This window comes from Pseudorca crassidens, chromosome 4 (genome assembly GCF_039906515.1).
Source record: "Pseudorca crassidens isolate mPseCra1 chromosome 4, mPseCra1.hap1, whole genome shotgun sequence".
Taxonomy (NCBI): domain Eukaryota; kingdom Metazoa; phylum Chordata; class Mammalia; order Artiodactyla; family Delphinidae; genus Pseudorca; species Pseudorca crassidens.
The window spans coordinates 123,121,301-123,139,748 of record NC_090299.1 but is presented as its reverse complement, the minus strand read 5'-3'; the positions used below and the strand labels follow the sequence as shown (position 1 = coordinate 123,139,748).

The following is an 18,448-nucleotide window of genomic DNA, read 5'->3' as shown; positions in this document are numbered from 1 at the left end:
CAACTTTATTTGTCTGTCTAAATGTGTATGTATATTTTTTCTTTTGATTTGTCTTCTTTAGGGAGGGTATGCTGGCAATGCAGTAGGATTTAAACTATCTTCTTTGCTCAAATTGGCAGACACAAAAGCAAATAAACCTGGGATGAATCTCCTGCACTTTGTTGCACAGGTATGTGGAAGTGATTGATACAGAGAGAGAATGTACGTTACCCACCCCCGCCCCCAAGGCAGTGAAGTTTTTCAGAGGTGTAAGGTGGCATCAGAGTCAGGAAAGGGCACCCTAGGTGCCAGGAAGGTTCTATTTGCGGATTCCTGAGTTGGGCTGCACCTGGGGTTACAGGCCTGGAGGGAAGTGGAGGGGTCGGGGGTGAGGCAGAGTGGTTGCTGGGGAATCTGGACTTATGCTTTAGCCATGGGGAGCCAACAGAAGTTTATACACAGCACATGGCCTGACCAGGTATGTTTTTGTTGCTAGGGAAATGAGGCAACGTGGAGGGTGGGTTAGAGTGGAGAGAGAATAGAAATAGGGGTACCTCTTGGTGGAAGTTGGCGCTCATTGTTTGGCGAGAGTTGAGAATCAGAGTAATGGCCACAGGGATGGAGAGCAGGGGCCTGGGTGTTGAAACATTTCTGAGTTGACCTGACTAGATTTTTGACCCGTTGTGTGTAAAGAGTGGAAGAGTCAGAGCAATGAGAGGATCACTTGCATATTTTCTTTGTGAACTGGGGGTTACAGGGCCTTGCCATTCACACAGGGTTTGGGGTCTGAACCCTGTCCATCAATTGCATTTTTGACTGGGTCTATGTGACACCCCAGTAACTAGTTATAAAGTCAGAGATGAGCCAAGGACAGTTCTCTCTTTGTTGTTAAATTATCTCAAATAGTGAATTGTGCTGGTTTGTTTTTCCCTTTGAATCTCCTTGTTGTTTTGACAGCGATCACATAGATATAGCTTCACCTGGGAGGAAAGCTGTGTTGCAGCCTTGTTTCAAGCATGAGTTTCAGAATAGAACAGAGAGATTTTTTTTTTTCAATCTATTTATCCCATTCATTTCATCCTTGACTGCGTTGGGTCTTCACTGCTGCACGCAGGCCCTCGCCAGTTGCAGCGAGCGGGGGCCACTCCTCGCCGCGGTGTGCGGGCCTCCCACGGCGGCGGCCCCTCTCGCCGTGGAGCACGGGCTCTAGGCGCGTGGGCCTCAGCAGTCACGGCACGCGGGCTCAGCAGCCATGGCCCTCAGGCTCCAGAGTGCAGGCTCATCAGTTGTGGCTCACGGGCCCAGTTGCTCCACGGCATGTGGGATCCTCCCGGACCAGGGCCCGAACCCACATCCCCCGCATTGGCAGGCGGACTCTCAACCAGTGCGCCACCAGAGAAGCCCGAACGGGGAGACTTTGACTTGTCCTTTATTAGCTGTACTTCCTCAGACAAGTTACTTAAGCCTTAAGTTCCTCAATTTCTCCATCTAATGATGGGAGGTAGTGATACCTCAAAACTAGGTAATTGAGAAGGTGGAGGGAGATAATTCCAGAACGTGCTTATTAGCTCAGTGTTCCGAATATGGTAAGCTGTCCATAAACAATACACACTATTGTGACTGCATTCTTCAGAAGACAGAGGGCACATTGAACCTGGCACTAATTTGTGTCAATTTTCAGGGCATTGAAACCAGAAAATGTGTTCCACATCCCATGTGGATTGCAGCATCTCCTGGCTGCCCTTTTAGATCGCCATACCCAGGTGCTTTGTGTAGCTTGGTCCCTGCCCACGTGGGGAAGTTTCCTGAGGTGGTAACTGCCCTCTTCAGACCTGCCTTCTTTGTACCCTCTGAACAGATGAAGGATCCAAACACCCCCGTAGCCTGTGCACCTTCTGATTGAACTCAGTTTGCAAACTGGTCTAAGAGCTGCACGTAGCTCGGTCAAGTGGAGGCATACGCATAGGTATGGGTGGTATTTCAGCAGGATCTATTGGATTCTCTTAAGAACCATGAGCCCTGCTAAGCCGCCACCTCCTTCCACTGAGTCTTCATGCACATGAGTCGTGTTTCATGTCAGGATCAGTTGTTCTGGGAAGTTAAATGTTTCTTGAGAGTAGGAGAGTTCTGGTCAGTCTTACTAAGAATATCAGACTAAGAGTTCATGACTCAGTGAATTGCTTTGAATGTATCAAGCCTAAAAATGGCAACAGTGATTTTATGGTTCCTGTAAGCCCTGAAAAAATGTTCTCCGTATAGTGGACAAAATTCCAGTTTTATCCCTATATAGTGAGAGGAAATTCTGGTTTTGTTCCAGGAAGCCCAGAAGAAAGATGCCGTGCTTCTAAACTTTTCTGAAAAATTGCATCATGTTCAGGAGGCTGCTAGGTAAGCAAGGAAGAGAATTGTGAGAACAAGGTTTTTTGTTTTTTTTAACTACCTTCTTATGAAAACTGATGAATATTTTACAACTTCTGGATTCAGATTTGAAATTTTAAAAGTTTTGTCTTGTTGAACTTTCAGACCTTCCTTTCATTTGGTTACAGAGGTATGTGTGCATCTTTGGAATTTGGGGGTTTTAAAAAATTAATCTTTATTTTTAATCTAAAAAACTCCTATTGCAGTCTATTCTAATGAATCTCATCAGTGTAAAAAATATATATATATATATATGGGTTAAGAACTTCAAATACCTCCACACCCAAAAGATAGGGCTCAAAGAACACAGCCTGTTACCTTGGGAGTTGGTATATATCAGGCAAGCTTCCAGGGCCATACATCACTGATTCCTTTAGAATCTAACATGGTACGTTTATTTTCTGTTGCATTAAAAGAAGTTGGAACCATACCAAGGGCTGTGAAAGGATTTTGTTTTAGTCACTCAACTTTGCAGAGGAAGTATCTACCAAACATAAAGCTGTATTTACATCACTATTTAGGATCACTTGTGATCCTAATATAGATGTGTATTTTAACATAGCTGTAATCTGTGTATACATGCTATTTTGAATCCTGTGCTTTTAAATTTATAATACATATGCATGCATCAGTGGTAAATGTTCAACGACCAGCTTTTTAGGGAGAAAAGTCCTGATTTGTAGCAACTGCTGATTTCCATGGCGTAAATACTGCTGCCATGGCTGATCTCAAGCTCCCAACGTGGCACTGCTGACTGTGGAGCTGGGGAGAGATACCCACAGCCACAGCTGCGTCCCATGAGCTGGCTCCAGCCCCTCACCTCACGTATCAGCCCAGTGCATGTCATCTGCTTGTTATCTGAGGGGCTCTATCCAGTTGGGACAGCTGTGAACCGTATGCATAAACACATGAACCAGAGCTTTCTAAGCCCCACCCCGCCACTGGCCCGCATCTCAGTGTTACTGACTGCAAACATCTAACCACAGATGACATGTCTTTCCCAAAGTGAGATTATCTGTCCAACGATGTAAACAGTTCATACTTCGTATTTACAGATCACCAGTTCTCCCCAAAGAATGAGCATTTTCAAAGATGCAAACTGTTTTGGTTTCTGAATTACTAACAAATTTGTGTGGGAATATTTTTTCCACTTCCTAGTGTGGAAATGTTTCTAAGAGATACATAGAGAAATAACCGTTCCATTTCTGGTCAGAGTTAGATGGGGAAAGTTAGCTAGATCTTGTCTTAGAAAAAACTTATTTACTAAGGTTATTTATTTGAAATGGAAAGTGAAGTACAAACAGGTCATAGGTGGGTGCCAGTGACCAGTGAAGGTGGAAAACTTTTTTTTTTTTTTTTTTTGCGCGGTACGCGGGCCTCTCACTGTTGTGGCCTCTCCCGCTGCGGAGCACAGGCTCCGGACGCACAGGCTCAGCGGCCATGGCTCACGGGCCCAGCCACTCGGCGGCACGTGGGATCTTTCCAGACCGGGGCACGAACCCATGTCCCCTGCATCAGCAGGCAGACTCTCAACCACTGCGCCACCAGGGAAGCCCTATTTTTTTTTTTATAAATTTATTTATTTATTTTATCTTTGGCTGCATTGGGTCTTAGTTGCTGTGCGTGGGCTTTCTCTAGTTGCGGCGAGCAGGGGCTACTCTTGGTTGTGGTGCGTGGGCTTTTCCTAGTGGTGGCTTCTCTTGTTGCAGAGCACTAGCTGTAGGCACACGGGCTTCAGTAGTTGTGGCATGTGGGCCCTGTAGTTTTGGCTCACGGGCTCTAGAACACAGGCTCAGCAGTTGTGGCGCATGGGCTTAGATGCTCTGCAGCACGTGGGATCTTCCCAGACCAGGGCTCGAACCCGTGTCCCCTGAGTTGGCAGGCGGATTCTTAACCACTGCACCACCAGGAACGCCCCTGAAGGTGGAAAACTATTGCATAACAAAAAAGTTAGAATTGATCAATGGAAGCATGAAAGCATCTTGATTTATGAATTTGCTAATTGAATTCCACCTGGATTTAGGTTTCATCTATTCGCTTTACCAGGCGACAGAAACATCATTCATGCTCTGTTAATCTGAGTGTGGCATATGTAACAAAAGCCTTGTCGTCAATTCCACCATTTCTCCGCAGAACTGTGAGCTGTGTGTCAGTTCTCTCTAAGACACAGAGTGCTGACTCTGGTTGCCTGTGGCGAGCAACATGCAGTCTGTGTAGTGTCTCCGTATCACCCTTAATATCCCGTTTATCAGCATGCTCTGCCTTGCTTTTCATGGGTTAGAGCTTTTGTATTTGCGTTTCACGGCCAGAGGAAAGTCTAAGTATCTGAGTCCTGCCGAATTCTAATGCTGATGGCATAAAGATGTTCAGACCTAGTTTTTGAAAAGCTTCACAATTCCCATGCTTTCGGCTATCTCACCAGCAAGAACAAAATTACAGCCTGGTCTTTGAACCAGTGTGTGTCTTTAGGAAGGAATTGCTTCTTAAGGAAACATAGGAGGAAACTCTAAATACAGAGGTCGGTAGACAATCACGGTAGCTCTCCCTTCTGTTTCCAGGGTCTTGTTTGATGTACCTGCGTGACACCTGGCCTCCTGTGCCAGGTACCCACTCTCCCCTTTCTTCTTTCAGATTATCTCTGGATAACACAGAGGCAGAGCTGCACTCGCTCTTTGTCAGGACAAGATCTCTAAAGGAGAACGTCCAGCGGGATGGTGAGCTCTGTCAGCAGATGGAAGATTTCCTTCAGGTGTGTGTATGATTCGGGTCAGTCCCCCTGATCTCATCTTCAGCAGCCCCTCAAGGCTGGTTACCTTTGCGGGGCTGTTGGTGGAAGCAGCAGGTTCCCATGCATATTTTTTTCCCCCAAGTTGGTAAAAGGAAGTTTGTATTTCAGTGCCCAGCCTCTGCTGGCTTGGTTTTGTGGCAGAGGGTATTGAATACGGTCTAACCCTGAGGCTTTGGTTAGGGGCCGGGTCTCTGTTTGTCTCTGCTCTGTCTGCATGATGGCATCGCCTGGGAGTGAACTGGGATCCCTTATGCTTACACTTGGCAGCAGTCTGGCAACTTTAGAAGGTTTTGCTTCTAAAGCACGGCTCAGGAGTTCCTGTCTCCCACTTGAACTTTTGGACACCAGTAGGAAGTTCCACGGAGATCGTTAAAGACACCTGAGCACTTGGGCTGTTGTTCCTTCAGTTGTTTGTGTGGCAGAAACAAGCTCCGTTTTGGCATGTTTTATAGGGAGGGCAGGAGGACACACCGGAGTCGGTGCCTCTCACCACCCCAACTGCACCAGCCCCACAGGGCGTGGCAGGAGCTGTTCGGAATAACATCAACAAAACCCAGCAGAGAGAACATGTTTGTGACAGCTCACTGTGATTCACTAATCACAGTCTGACATACTTCTTTTATCTTCCTTATTTTGTAAAAAAAAAAAAAAAAGGTGGCGCCTTTTCATGCTTTCTGTCTTCAGTGAAATGGTGTGCTGCCTTCAGTGTCAGGGCTTCGAGGCTCATGAGCTGGAATCAGTGAGGCAGGGCTGCCCTGGGCGGTGGAAAGGGACCAGTGCTTTTGAGGGTTGGACCAACCTCAGCCTCCCCTCATTTCCTTGTAATGAAGTCACATCAAATGCTGTGAGCTGCAGCTCCCGTCAGTGAACATTTGATTTTGTTTGGCTCTGCTGGGAGTTTGTTTTTATTATTAAACACATGTTCTGTATTTTCTTTCATATGTCGCTAAACTCTAATTTTCCCTTAAAAGTGCACAGATTTTCTTCTCAAAGTGAGACAACAAAGCAAACACCACCACAGAACCATCTAACAGTAGCTAGGAAAACACTCAGCAGTAAAGACAAATGGAACAAATCCAGAAATTCAAGGGGAAGGCCTGTCACACATTGGGAGAAGGATTCTGCAGGTCTCATTTCTCAGTTCTTACATTAAATGTTAATCTCTTATGCTAAATAGTAGCACAGAAAGGCTTATGATGCAAATCCACACCCCCGGACTGTTCTTCAGAAGCAACCTTGTTTTCACTCTAAACTTGTCCTCCTGGTAGTCATCTTTATCTCTCTACGTAAACTGTTCCACACAGCTATTTATTTTTCTTTTTTAAGTTCACTTTCTTTTTAAATGGGGGAAATACAATTTTTTTTTATTTTTTATTTTATTTTGCGGTACGCGGGCCTCTCACTGTTGTGGCCTCTCCCGTTGCGGAGCACAGGCTCCGGACGCGCAGGCTCAGAGGCCATGGCTCACGGGCCCAGCCGCTCTGCGGCATGTGGGATCCTCCCAGACCGGGGCACAAACCCGTGTCCCCTGCATCGGCAGGCAGACTCCCAACCACTGCGCCGCCAGGGAAGCCCGGAAAAATACAACTTTTTAAGTTAGGTTATGGTCCGGCCACGAAGGGGTCTGAATGCCAGTCTGAAAACTTTGCTCTCTAAGCTATGGTGAACCATTTTTGAGCAGAAAAATGACAGGAACATAGTTTTGCAGATCTGTTTCAGTGTTTTGACCCTTTGGGTGAGAGGTACCAAGTGTACTGGTGTGGAACTTTGGTCCACAGCAGACAAGTTTGAGCTGGAAAGTTGAGATTGCTGTGACAACTGCCAATCTGTCATTCATGCTTTGCCAGCGTTGCTTTGGGCTTTTTCATCTGTGGCCTTAACCATGAGGAAAGGGTTCAGCAACTAGCTCTTGGCAAACAACTCTGAGCGTGGTGGCTTTTCAGGTCCTATTCAGAATGTTTCACTTTCCCGAGTCCTAAGGGGACTGCGAGCGCTCAGGCACTCTCCCCGTCCGCCACAAGATCTGCGATGAGACATCTCAGGTGGAGTAAGCTCCCATGAAGATTCTTGTCAAAGTCCTGTTTTTCTGCAGTTGAGCTGTTCTTGGCTGGAATCCACCTTTCACCCTGTGTGAGAATGACAGGCAAAGATTTAGCCTTCCATTAATACCCTTCTCTCCGCGAAGAAAAATTCAGCGTGAATGCACACACTGCCTCAGGTTACTGACTCAGGTGGTTACTTTCTCTGGCATTTGGTTTCCTAAATAGTTTTGGTTTCCTGCTACCTCTCGAATGTGCTTAGTGGAAGAAAAGGGTTTTGAAGGGGGTTAGTGTGTGGGTAGGTGGGAGGGGATGCGTCTTCTCAGAATTTCTCCTGAGACTCTCTTTAGTGTTCAAGCAGTGAGCCCATCCGCCAGGTGGGCAGCCCGCAACTTCACTATTTCCCACACCCAGCCCCCCACCCAAGGAGAATTTTCTCAGATAGAAGTGTGATTTCGTAAAGGAATATACCTTCTTCATATAAGCCTTGTTATCCAGTGAAAGAGAAAGCACCGTCAGGCTTCAGCGTGACCCCAAATGCCGTCTCCCCGGGGCTCCATCTCCTCTACCTGCTGCTTCCTCACCTCAGCTCAACAGGAGATGTCACTGAGCTGCCGGCGGGGACATGTGCTTGTGCCTTTGGCCCTGGGGATCCCCATCCTGAAGGGGCCGGGGCTCACCAGAGGAGAGCGGGCTACCTTCGGCCGCACCGCGTTGCTGCAGTACTTGAGTCTGTATGGGCCTTGGAGACGTTGTCCTGGAAGAATTAGGAAAAAAACAAAGAGGCCAAGAGGACTGATTTGTATAGGGCAGTAGTTCCAAGCCGTGGGTACCCATCAAAACCTCCTGGGAGTTTTAATAAAGTAATGGCAGGTCCACCCCAAACCTACTGAATGGCTTGGGGGTGAGGGGTGCAAGTGTGGGCCATAGACAGAGCTGACTCGGATAAGAAGCCCTGGCTGGGCATTTGTCCCTGCGGGGGTGACACTGACCCTGATAGAGCTCATTTGGGGGTAAGTTTAAACCCCTCTCAATGGGGCAGACCTCTGGATAAGACAACTGGTCAATATAAGTGACTTTTGGGACCCTGAAGTAGACCCTTGGCCCAGTATAAGCCTCAGTCATGAGAGAAGGAAGAACAGATACAGACAGATGCAGGGTTTTCCTTAGCAACACCAACTGCACTCCTGTGCCATGCGTCCAGTGACTTTACAGGGGAACATTTGGTCGGTGGCATCCTCCAGCTTAAAGCTCTTCAGTCTCCTGTGGCTCTCGGGCCTCGCGTAGGGGTTCCCCTCGCTTCCCCAAGGTGTTGTTCGGGGTGAATTACTCTCCTGTCAGCTCTGAGGGATGTGCAGTGAGACCTGAAACTGAACCCCAGGCACCAGGCAGCAGGCCGAGCGCTCGCCTCAGCATGTGCTGTTTGTCCCCTTCCCCGCAGTTTGCCCTGGGAAAGCTGGCAGAGCTGGAGCGCTGGAAGCAAAAGCTCCAGGACGAGGCCCACACCCTCATCGACTTTTTCTGTGAAGACAAAGACACCGTGAAACTGGACGAGTGCCTTCAGATATTCAGAGACTTCTGTGTCAAATTCAACAAAGCAGTGAAGGTACGGCTCTGTGTTTTCTGAGTTGTCAGGATTTTTCTTTTTCCTCTGCCTGTGGTGGAAAGGTGCTTCAGCAGCTCCGGGGCATCAGGAAGGTCTGGCCCAGGCGGTGTTGCCCGGCTGTCGCTTGTGATTCCGGGGAAGGGCTCTGCCGTCTCAGCCCCGAGCCTTTCCCTGTTGGCAGGAGTCTATTGTTTGGCTGCCTTTGCTACTTAGCTGCTCATTCCTACGCTCGCTCTGATGCCCTAAAAGCATTTTGTTAGGTTTTTTTAGGATGGCAGTCACGATATTAAGACGCCTCTTTGAAGATCCTCCCCCCTTCCCAGGAGACACTTTCCTCTTTCAGGGGGACCTTTGTCGCAGCGGGATGATGGGAAGGTCCTCACTCCCCTGTTTTAAGCTCCATAGCTATTGCCAGGGGTTGGCATCTGGGAAACCAGGCTGTCCTCGGCCAGAGTGGGCTTCAAAGTGCCCTGATAGTGAGGGAGTCTGCTGCTGTCTGAACATGACTGCTGCTTTCTTGCCCTTCAGCCTCCGGCTCCAATAATCTCTGAGTTCATGCAGAAGCCACAAAACTCTTTGGGTTGCTTGGCTTTTTTTTTTTTTTTTTTTTTTTTTGCGGTACGTGAGCCTCTCACTGCTGTGGCGTCTCCCGTTGCGGAGCACAGGCTCCGGACGCGCAGGCTCAGCGGCCATGGCTCACGGGCCCAGCCGCTCCGCGGCATGTGGGATCTTCCCTGACCGGGGCACGAACCCGTGTCCCTTGCATCGGCAGGCGGACTCTCAACCACTGCGCCACCAGGGAAGCCTGGGTTGCTTGGCTTTGCAAATAAAACTTTCATCTGTCAATTAAAAGCAAAGTAACATCCCATCATTTCAGGTGCTGATAAGGAACCAAGTAGTCGTGGGTCACCTCTTTCCCTGTGTTTTAAGTACAGATGTGTCCTTAGCTGCATTTCTCTGAGGGGTTGCTCAGACATCTCCCCAGCCCTAAGTGAGTCGCTGGAGTTCTCAAGCTGCCTTTCTCTGTCCAGTGAAGAGGAGGCTGAGCCTGTGGCCACGATTCCTCTCCCCCGTCCAAGCAGTGAGGTCAGCAGGCGGAGGCGCTGGTGGGCGGTAGCCGCCAAATTGGCTCTTTCCGAGGCCCTCGCTCCCAGTCAGAATTCTCCAGGCCCATGAGGCCACCTGTATGATGCTCTCAGCCCCGCTGTCCTGAGAGCCAGGAGCTGGCCCCATGCCCTCCCACAGGCAGCCTTGAAAGGAGAAGACCCGGGACCTTGGGGAGCCCGAGGGCAGAGCTGCAGGAGGAGCCCAGAATTTCCGGTCAGAGCCAGAGCCTCTCAGAAACTTGGAAGGGAAAGTCCACTGTCTGAGGAAATTGATTTTCAAGTAAAAAGCGCCAATGATAGCAGATTTGGGTGCGACATCTGCACGTTTATGTGACACGAGTATATTTAAGGACAGTAAAGCGTGCTTTGGTGTGTGCATTTGTTCCGGTTCGGTTTGTGGCGGGAGGGCTGGCTCCTTGGAGCGGGGAGACAGGTAGAAAGATTTGTAAAGCAAATCCTCCTCTCCGATTGTGGGAAGTGGGTGGGGCACAAGGGACAGAGCCTCGGTGGCATTTCTGGTGTTTCTTTACCAGGGAGCATTCAGAGAACACAGATTGAAAGGCATCTCTTAATGTCCTGAGTCTACATTTATGCGTCCAAATCACTGTTAAGTAGAATGTGTGCACATGAGTGTGTGTGTGTGTAGATGTGTCCATGCAACACAGATTCTTTTAACACCCGTTGTATTTTTCTCCCTGCTCTTGCCTAAATAGCACTTTCCTGGAAGTCCTTTCTCTCCTGCCCTGCTTAGAAACCAAGTTGGGTTTCCTCTGAGTTGAGGTCTCGGGCATGTGTGGAATCACAGCCCACACTGAGGGCACGATGCCTTGACTGGAAGTTGGGCCCAGGGGATCTGATGACAACTTTAGGCAGATGGTTGGGGCCAGGCCTAGTGTGCACGCCCGGCCACGCCCACGTTGTTTGCAGAGAACAGAGGCCTCCATCCCTCCGGGCACACAAGCACTGCAAACACACATGCGCATGCAAACACAGGCTGTCTCCCTTGGTGAAACAAATGACCCAGGTCTCTCCTCCAGCCTGTGTCTCTCAGTGGGGTCTTAGGGTAGCTGTCTCTGGAATTGCACTTGGGTCCCACGTGTCTCATGCATCTTCTGGCTTCTCTCCGTCCCTCCTTCAGGACAACCACGACCGCGAGGTGCAGGAGCTGAGGCGCCTGCAGCGGCTGAAGGAGCTGGAGCAGAAACGGCATTTCTGGCCGGCTGGGGAGCTTGGATTCGGCCGGAGCAGCAGTGAGAATGACGTGGAGCTGTTGACTAAGAGGGGCGTGGAGGACCTGCCGCCTTTCCTGCACTCGAGGCCCATCAGCCTCTCCTACCGGCCCCCCAACACCCGCCGCTCCCGCCTCTCCCTGGGCATCGTGGCCGACCGGGAGCTGCTGACCTTCCTGGAGAGCTCCACTGACAGCCCCGAGGAGCTCAAGTTCCACAGCTTGCCCCGGAGCTGCCCCTGGCAGGCCCCGGCCAGCGGAGCCCGGACGGAGCCTGGAGGACAGAGGGACCAGTGCTCCAGCCCAGCACACAGACCTCCGGTCTCGGAGGGCCAGGAGGAAACCCCCCACCCCACCTCCGCGTGGCCGAGGCAGCTCCCGGCGCCCCGACCTGAAGAACCCGCCCCCGCCTTACCCCGGGTTCGGCGCAATGGGGTCAGCATCCTCCGAAAGAGGAACAGCGAGCCTGTGGGCCTGGGTTCCGTGCGGTCCCCTCCACTTTCGCCGCTGGCTCTAGGGATTAGGGAGCATGAGCTGGTGACGGGTCTGGCCCAGTTCGACCTCCAGGCTGCCAAGGGCCCGGAGGAGCTGGCCCCGCTGACCGTAAATGACTTCAGCCCAATGGAGCTGGCGTCCGTGGGGGATGAGAACCCGCAGTCCCTGGGCGCCAGCAACGGCAGCCTGACGCCCGTGGGCAGAGGTGCCCAGGGGGGTCCCAGCCCGGCCCCGGGGGATGGCAGCGCTGCCCCGGATGAGCCCATCAGCGCGGCTCCAGTATCTGAGGGCAGCAGCAACCCCGAGAACCAAGATCCTGGGTCTCTGTTCTACACCTCGGACACCACCGACTGCTCGCTGACCCTGGACTGCTCGGAGGGAACCGACTCCAGACCCGAAGCGGGGGACCCGGGGGAGGGGGGCGACGGGGAGGGCTCCGTGTCCTCCAGGGCTGGGGAGACGGGCGGCAGCCAGGTCTCCTCAAACCCTGCCTGCCACCCGCCTGCGGAGGCTCCCACTGCCGCCTCCGCCGGCTCCCTCTCAGGGAAGAGCGAGCCGGACTGCAAGGGGGGCCTGCCCAAGGACAGGCCGGCCAGAGGGAGGGAGGTGATGGCCCCGAAGAGGAGCCCCCTCAAAGACGCGTCGACGGGGGCGTCCAGGGCTGGGCCTGCCCGGCGGGGCGCGGCAGCGGCGGGGCCGGTGCGGACGCTGACGGGCTGGGAGAGCGAGAGCATGCGCAAGGTCGTGCCCATCTCGCGCGCCGGCCGCGCCCCCCCACCCGGCAAGCGCCCCCCTCGCGAGGGCCCCGTCGGCGCTAACCCGCCGGCGCCGCTGTCGCGCCGCAGCTCGGTGCTGGGGACCCCGAACGCGTCGCCCGGGAGGCCTTCGACGGCGGTCCGGCCCGGGAGGGAGCCCCCAGCGCCAACCAGGAGCTCCTTCAGGAAGCCCAGCGCCAAGCCCCTGCGCAATGTTCCACGGCAGAAGCCCGAGGAGAACAAGATCTGCCGCTCCGGCTCCCAGGGCCCCGACAGCCCCGAGGAGCCGCCCCGGGCCCCGCCGGCCCCCAGCGCGCCCCGCGGCCCGGCCCCGGTCCCCAGCTTCGCCCGCAACACGGTCGCCTCCTCGTCTCGGTGCCAGAGGACCGACTCCCCGCCTGTGGCCAGATCCCCGGGCCTCACCCGGACCGTGTCGCAGCGGCAGCTGAAGGTGAAGGGTGGCCCCGAGGACGCCGCCCCCAAGGACAGCGGCGCCCTGCGGCGGGCCGGCAGCGTCCGCGCCCCCCGGAAGGGGCCCGAGTCAGCCGAGGGCCCCGGAGACAGCGCCCAGGCCCCGCCGAAGGGCCGCGGGGCCGGGGAAAGGGCCTCCTTCCGGCTGAAGGACGCCTGTCGGGGGGCGCTGGGGAAGGGGCTCCATCCCTTGTGGAAGTGAGAGGCGTCCGCGCTCCCCGCTCGCGTCCTGGGGTTCGGGTGGTGAGGACTGATTTCTGCGAAAGGCCGACCCCGAATGTCTATTCCACATAAAGTCCGCCGGGGCCACCTGCCAGTGCTCCTGTCACCGAAGGTGCAGCCGTGGGGCCCGCCCACCATGCCGCGCTGACTCTGGCTGGATGAACTGCCGGTCGGACGTCCTGCCGCCACGGGTAGGCATCTCCACCCGCGCCCCGGAGGTGGACCAGGCGGACCCCGTCTCCCAAACAGACCACAGAGACCCGTGAACGACTCAGACGAGGAAAATGACTTTCCTATGTAACAAGTAAAAGAAGATTTGGGGCCAGTTTTTATGTATCAATGACTTATTTTTTAATATAAAAATTAAACGTTGTTTTAGTTGGTTCCTTTCACGGAGTGAAATGAGGCCCAGGGGGGAAACGGTGAAGATGTTTTTATCTTCCTGTGTTCCCTGGCCTCAGGGTTCCACCTGCCCACCCTGTGCATAGCTGGCAACTGGACTTCCGCAAGACCTTGGGTGTTCTGTGGTTGGCCCCGTCTTCCTGAAGACTTTCTTCTTTGCTCGCCTCACCCTGCTGACTTTGGTGAGGGTTTGGGTGTGGACAGGAGGGAAAGTGAGACTGGTGGACGGAAATCGGGTGCTCCTGTGTGTTGGGGCAGGCACCGTGGACAGTGGGGCAAGTCTCCCCTGCAGATGGGTGGCAGCCCCTGGGAGAATGCTGAAGCTTCCAGAGTTTAGAGCTGCCATATTTTGATGGAAGGTCATCAGGGACTGTTCAGCTGAGCACATCTTTCCCGTTGTGTTTTCTCATTTGAGTATCTGTTGTAAAACTGAGTGAAGGCTGCTATGACTTGTGTTCGCTCTAGTTACAGGGAAGAAAAAACCCTTCAGTCTCCCACTCTTTCCTTTGCTAATGTGACCTGGAGCCTGGAGAGAAGCTCTCTCCTCTCACCTCTCTCCCTCCCTCTCTCTCTCTCTCTCCTCTCCTCTCCTTCCTCTCCTCTCCTCTCCTCTCCTCTTCTCTCTCTCTCTCTCTCTCTCTCTCTCTCTCTCTCTCTCTCTCTCGATACTTTTTAATGTTGCTGTCTGTTCTTTGGTACAGTGGTTTTAAATCCTGAGAAAAAACAGATCAAGTTTCTAAAAACAGACCAAAAAAATTGCTTTAAGAAGATTTTATATTATCAGGAAAATTTTGGAAAAAAAAGTCAGGCTTCATTCAAAAGAAAGAGGAAAACATGTACTATTTCTACTCAGTGCCAGTTCACTATTTCCCTCTGACTAATTGGGAAATGGAGGAATTCTTGAAACTTTTTTGTTATTTAAAAATTGCCCCCCCCCATTTTTTACTTTTGATCACTTGTTAGTGAAACTTTGTTCTAGATCTGACAGCGGTAGGTGGATTTCGGCAACTATAATGTATTTGTGATGAATCCATATGGTCGATGTTACAGTCTCCCTCCTGTAGAATGTTGCCCTCCATTCAAATTACTTGGAAACTCTGAGCTTCCATAAGTCAGCTAAATTGAAAAGGTAAACTTCATGGTTGAAGAAGTAAGGCACTTGACCACAAAACCTCTTGTAAAAGCAGCCCTCAGTATGTATTTCCAGTGCTCCACAAAGATGAATCCTGAGCCATTTTTCACCATCTCAAAGAGCCTTAAAAATCATGTATTTAACCATGCAGACAAAAATGTTCAAACCATAGGGCCTGTGAAAGAGGTCAAAAGTTTGTGGATTTGTGGGTAGTGCCAGGGTCGGGGCCCCTTGGCGGGACCCTAGAAACTGGGGTCAGAGTCCCTGTTCCATCACTGATGCTGTGTGGTTTTGGCAAGTCCCTCCCTCTTCTTAATCCTTTGTTTCCCAGTCTGCAGAAGTAGGGGCATGGCCTCGATCATGGTCTTCAAGGGTCCTTCCAACTCCAAAAGTCCAAGTCATCATGAACAACCAAGGACCCATGTCTGCCCTGGGATCAGCTTCCAGAACTAACCCCCAGCATCCCTACAGCAGAGGTCTCACATAAAGGGCCACTCAGAAGAAAGCACCTTCAGAATGAGTTGTTGCGTTGATATCTAATAAGCTGAGTTTCCTGAGAAGTGGTGTTTTGCTTAGCCCTATGGACAGCTTGTATGCATCTGTGTGAACAGGTGATCATTCTATTACCTTTTATTGGTAGTAAGCTTGGAAAAATAATTTAAATATATAATGCAGAACTGTAAATAAGTTTCTATATGAATTTAAGATAAACTGAATGTATTTAAAGGTCCATTTATATGTCCTTTTATGTAATGTGTAGTTTAATAAAGTTCCTGTTTATGGGATTTGTGTTTTCTCTTTGGCTGCTTCTGTAGATATGTGTGCTGTGTGATCCCAGTAAGAGAGTGTGTCGTTTCCTGCACAGAGAGAAGGCGGGTTGCAGGAGGTGCCAGAGGGCTGGGATACAGCAGTCCTATCTTCAAAGGGCTCGAGAGCCGAAATTCAGCTGTTGATGTGTATCTTCTTGGGAGCACAGAACCTGCATTTAACCGAAGGCCCAGGGAGTGGGCCTTGCGCCAGACCTGGGATGTGGGCATGCATCTGACACGTGGGCCATGCGTGGAATGCTCAGCACCTCATACACGCTTACATTGTTCCATGTTGTGGACCAAGCTTTGTGTAATCTCCGTGGGGCCAGCAAGTCTGGATCTGCTCCTGTGTGTTCTCATGCGTTTTGGCTCAGGACACTGTTGGGAAATAGCAGCTCACCTCTGTGGCTGCCTCAGGAATAAGAGAGGGAGGGAGGTGTGCTTTTATTTGAAACACAGTGTTGGTTTGAAAAGGGGGATTGTGTGTAAGATGAGCCTCATACCTTGGGGTTTCCTATCAAGTTTTCGTCCTAGCTACTCTCCCGGTTTAGCTGACAGTGGGTTAGAGGAAGATCCCAGGGTCAGGCAAGAACGGATGAGAGAGTAGATGACACAATGTCCTCATTGTGAGTTGCTGCCCCGTGGACATCTGTAGCCTGGTTTTGCTTGGGCTGTGAGCAGTTTGGGGCACCGGACCCCTCCCTCTACCATCATCTCTGCAGTACCAGGGCTTACTGACCCAAACCAACGCAAGGCCTTTTATTTCCACAGTGAGTCTCAAGAAGTTTTCTTTATACTCTTTATTTTATGGCTTTCACAAGGAACCTGGGTTCTAGTATTCCTCCCGAAGATACTCGTTGAAACCAGGGACCACAATTTCGTAATTGTTCATTCAAGAGTCTGCATATTTATATATTATGGCCAGAGGCTCCAGAATGGTTTGGTAGAACTATTAATTCAGGCTTCCGAGGTGCACAAGTCCACCACCTTCTGCCTCTAAGGATGAAGGATCCTTCCTCTATCTCCTCCCATCTGGCAGTGATGACATTTTGCAATTTCACAGAATTTTCTATTGAAACTTAAACTTTAGTCTTTTGCTTTATGCTTCAGTCATGCCAAAAAAAATAGAAGAGATTTTTTTTTTCGGTGTATGTGTCCCCAAACTGTAAATACATATGCCAAATTTGGCATAAACGTATAAGCCAAATTTGAATATGAGACATTGCAGCTGGTCACTCACTAAGTACTTCTTAAAATTATTTGGGCCCTGAGCACAAACAAAACGGGTGACAATGGGTCTGCAGAGCCACCCTATTCAGCACCCATGGAACCACAGTGCATAGCTCGGAATGAATCCTGCGCAGACTTGAAAACATAACCCAGAGCAGCCTCTCCCTGGGGGTGTTTTCATCTGCAAATAGCTTCCAGTAAAATGCTCTATGGCTCATTAGATCGCCTCAGTGAAGACAAAGGTAACATTCTTGTGGTTGTAGAAAGTGGCTTTTCTGTCTTCCAGGCCAGAGCCCTGCAATGAGGTTTTGGCTTTGTGGTTGGTAGGTAGGACAGTTGGACCCCACTGCAGGAGGGGTCACGGCCCTAAGCAACATTCACAGTCTCCTTATTCATGGGCCCTTGACCAAGGGCCCACCGAGAGCCTGGCACGCCCTGACCTTCAGCCTGTGGAATGAAGCTGGCTCAGCCCGTCCGTGAGGAGGCTGCCTGAGGTCCTCTTAGGCGCATTCATGCCAGGCCTCTGCCGTCAGGGCCCGGGCTTTGTCCCCAGCCTCCTCAGAAACATTCAAAGCTGAGTCATAGAGGCGGGCCCTACCTTGCAAGCAAATGATGTTCCCCACGTTTGCCCGCAATTAGAGTTGAGCCTTTCAGAACGCACATTCCCCGAGCAGCCGTGTCATGCATTATAGGTAGGTTTCCAGGACAGCCCATTAGAAAGCTCTTTAACCCCTCCATGGTGGACTGTGGCACCGTTTCTATAGAAGAGAACCTCACTTGTAACAGTGCTCCTAGAGGAAAACACCAGGGTGCCACAAGCATTCCCCCCCTACTTCGTGGCATCACGTAGAGGTGCAGGCACTGCCACTGAGGACACCAGTCATGTTCACTCTCTGCTGCTGGACAAGAAAGAGCCTCTCCACTCTTCAGGTCAGACACAGAAGCTCCCATCTCCTAGGCCAACTCCAATAAATATGGGCCATTTCTTGTGGGAGACTACCTTTTGTCTGTCCTTCCTGATGCCACACTGGCCGAGTGAAAAGGTGGGTGCCTTGTGCTTTCAGTTCTCCAGGGGAAAAGCCGGGCTCAGCCACAGTCCCTTAGCCTCCTGACAACCAGCAAGCAGGTGGCGAGGCCAGCTGCGTGGCCAGGGCCTGCCCGCGTGAGCCAGGGGCAGCCGGCCGTGGGGCCAGTGGGCTGCTTCCGTGACAACCGGCTCTTTGCTGTGGGCGGTAGGCTCTCCACAGTGATCCCTGGCCCCTAACAGTGTCGGAGCACCAGTGGCACCCACTCGCCCTGGGTGGAGTGCTCCAGCGTGCGACACGTCACCCAGGGCTGCTGGGGGATTCCCGGTCCCACCCCAGACCTATACCAAGTCAGCATCTCTCTGGTGGGGCCCCCAGATTTGCATTCAACAACTCCTCAGCGATTCATTTTTCACCCTGCTTTTGAGAACCAGTGGACTGGAGAGAGGCCAGAGGCTGGGTTCTGAGGAGGGCTGTTGCGCTGTTCTCCGGCCTGGACCCCTCTTCGAGCCTCTGCCAGGCAAGGCAGGCGCTTTTCCCCTGGGCAGGTGATGCCGCTCACTCTGAGCTCAGTGCCCGGCTGGGAGGAGAGCTGCCTCTAGAAGCCTGAGGAGGTGGGGAGGTGGATTAATTTGGATCTTGCAACAGAAGCACCTGCGCTGGTACGCTTGGCCACTGCTTTGAGTCTGGAGCTCTCAGGAATGCAGCACCAGAGCGTCCAGAACAGCGGCTCCAGGGGAACA

At 51.7% G+C, this 18,448-nt stretch overlaps 1 protein-coding gene across 5 annotated transcripts in view; it reads left to right on the top strand.

Moving 5' to 3' along the window:
• Positions 1-15,426, top strand: part of FHDC1 (FH2 domain containing 1) — a 42,245-nt gene extending 26,819 nt beyond the window's left edge. For all 5 annotated transcript variants that reach the window (XM_067736640.1, XM_067736639.1, XM_067736638.1 and 2 more), the window contains 5 exons: positions 62-169; positions 2,297-2,367; positions 5,029-5,146; positions 8,666-8,830; positions 11,075-15,426. In XM_067736640.1, coding sequence (XP_067592741.1) covers positions 62-169; positions 2,297-2,367; positions 5,029-5,146; positions 8,666-8,830; positions 11,075-13,087 — 2,475 coding nt within the window. In that variant the 3' untranslated portion in view covers positions 13,088-15,426. The remainder of the gene's footprint in view (positions 1-61; positions 170-2,296; positions 2,368-5,028; positions 5,147-8,665; positions 8,831-11,074) is intronic.
• The last annotated feature ends 3,022 nt before the right edge of the window (positions 15,427-18,448 follow it).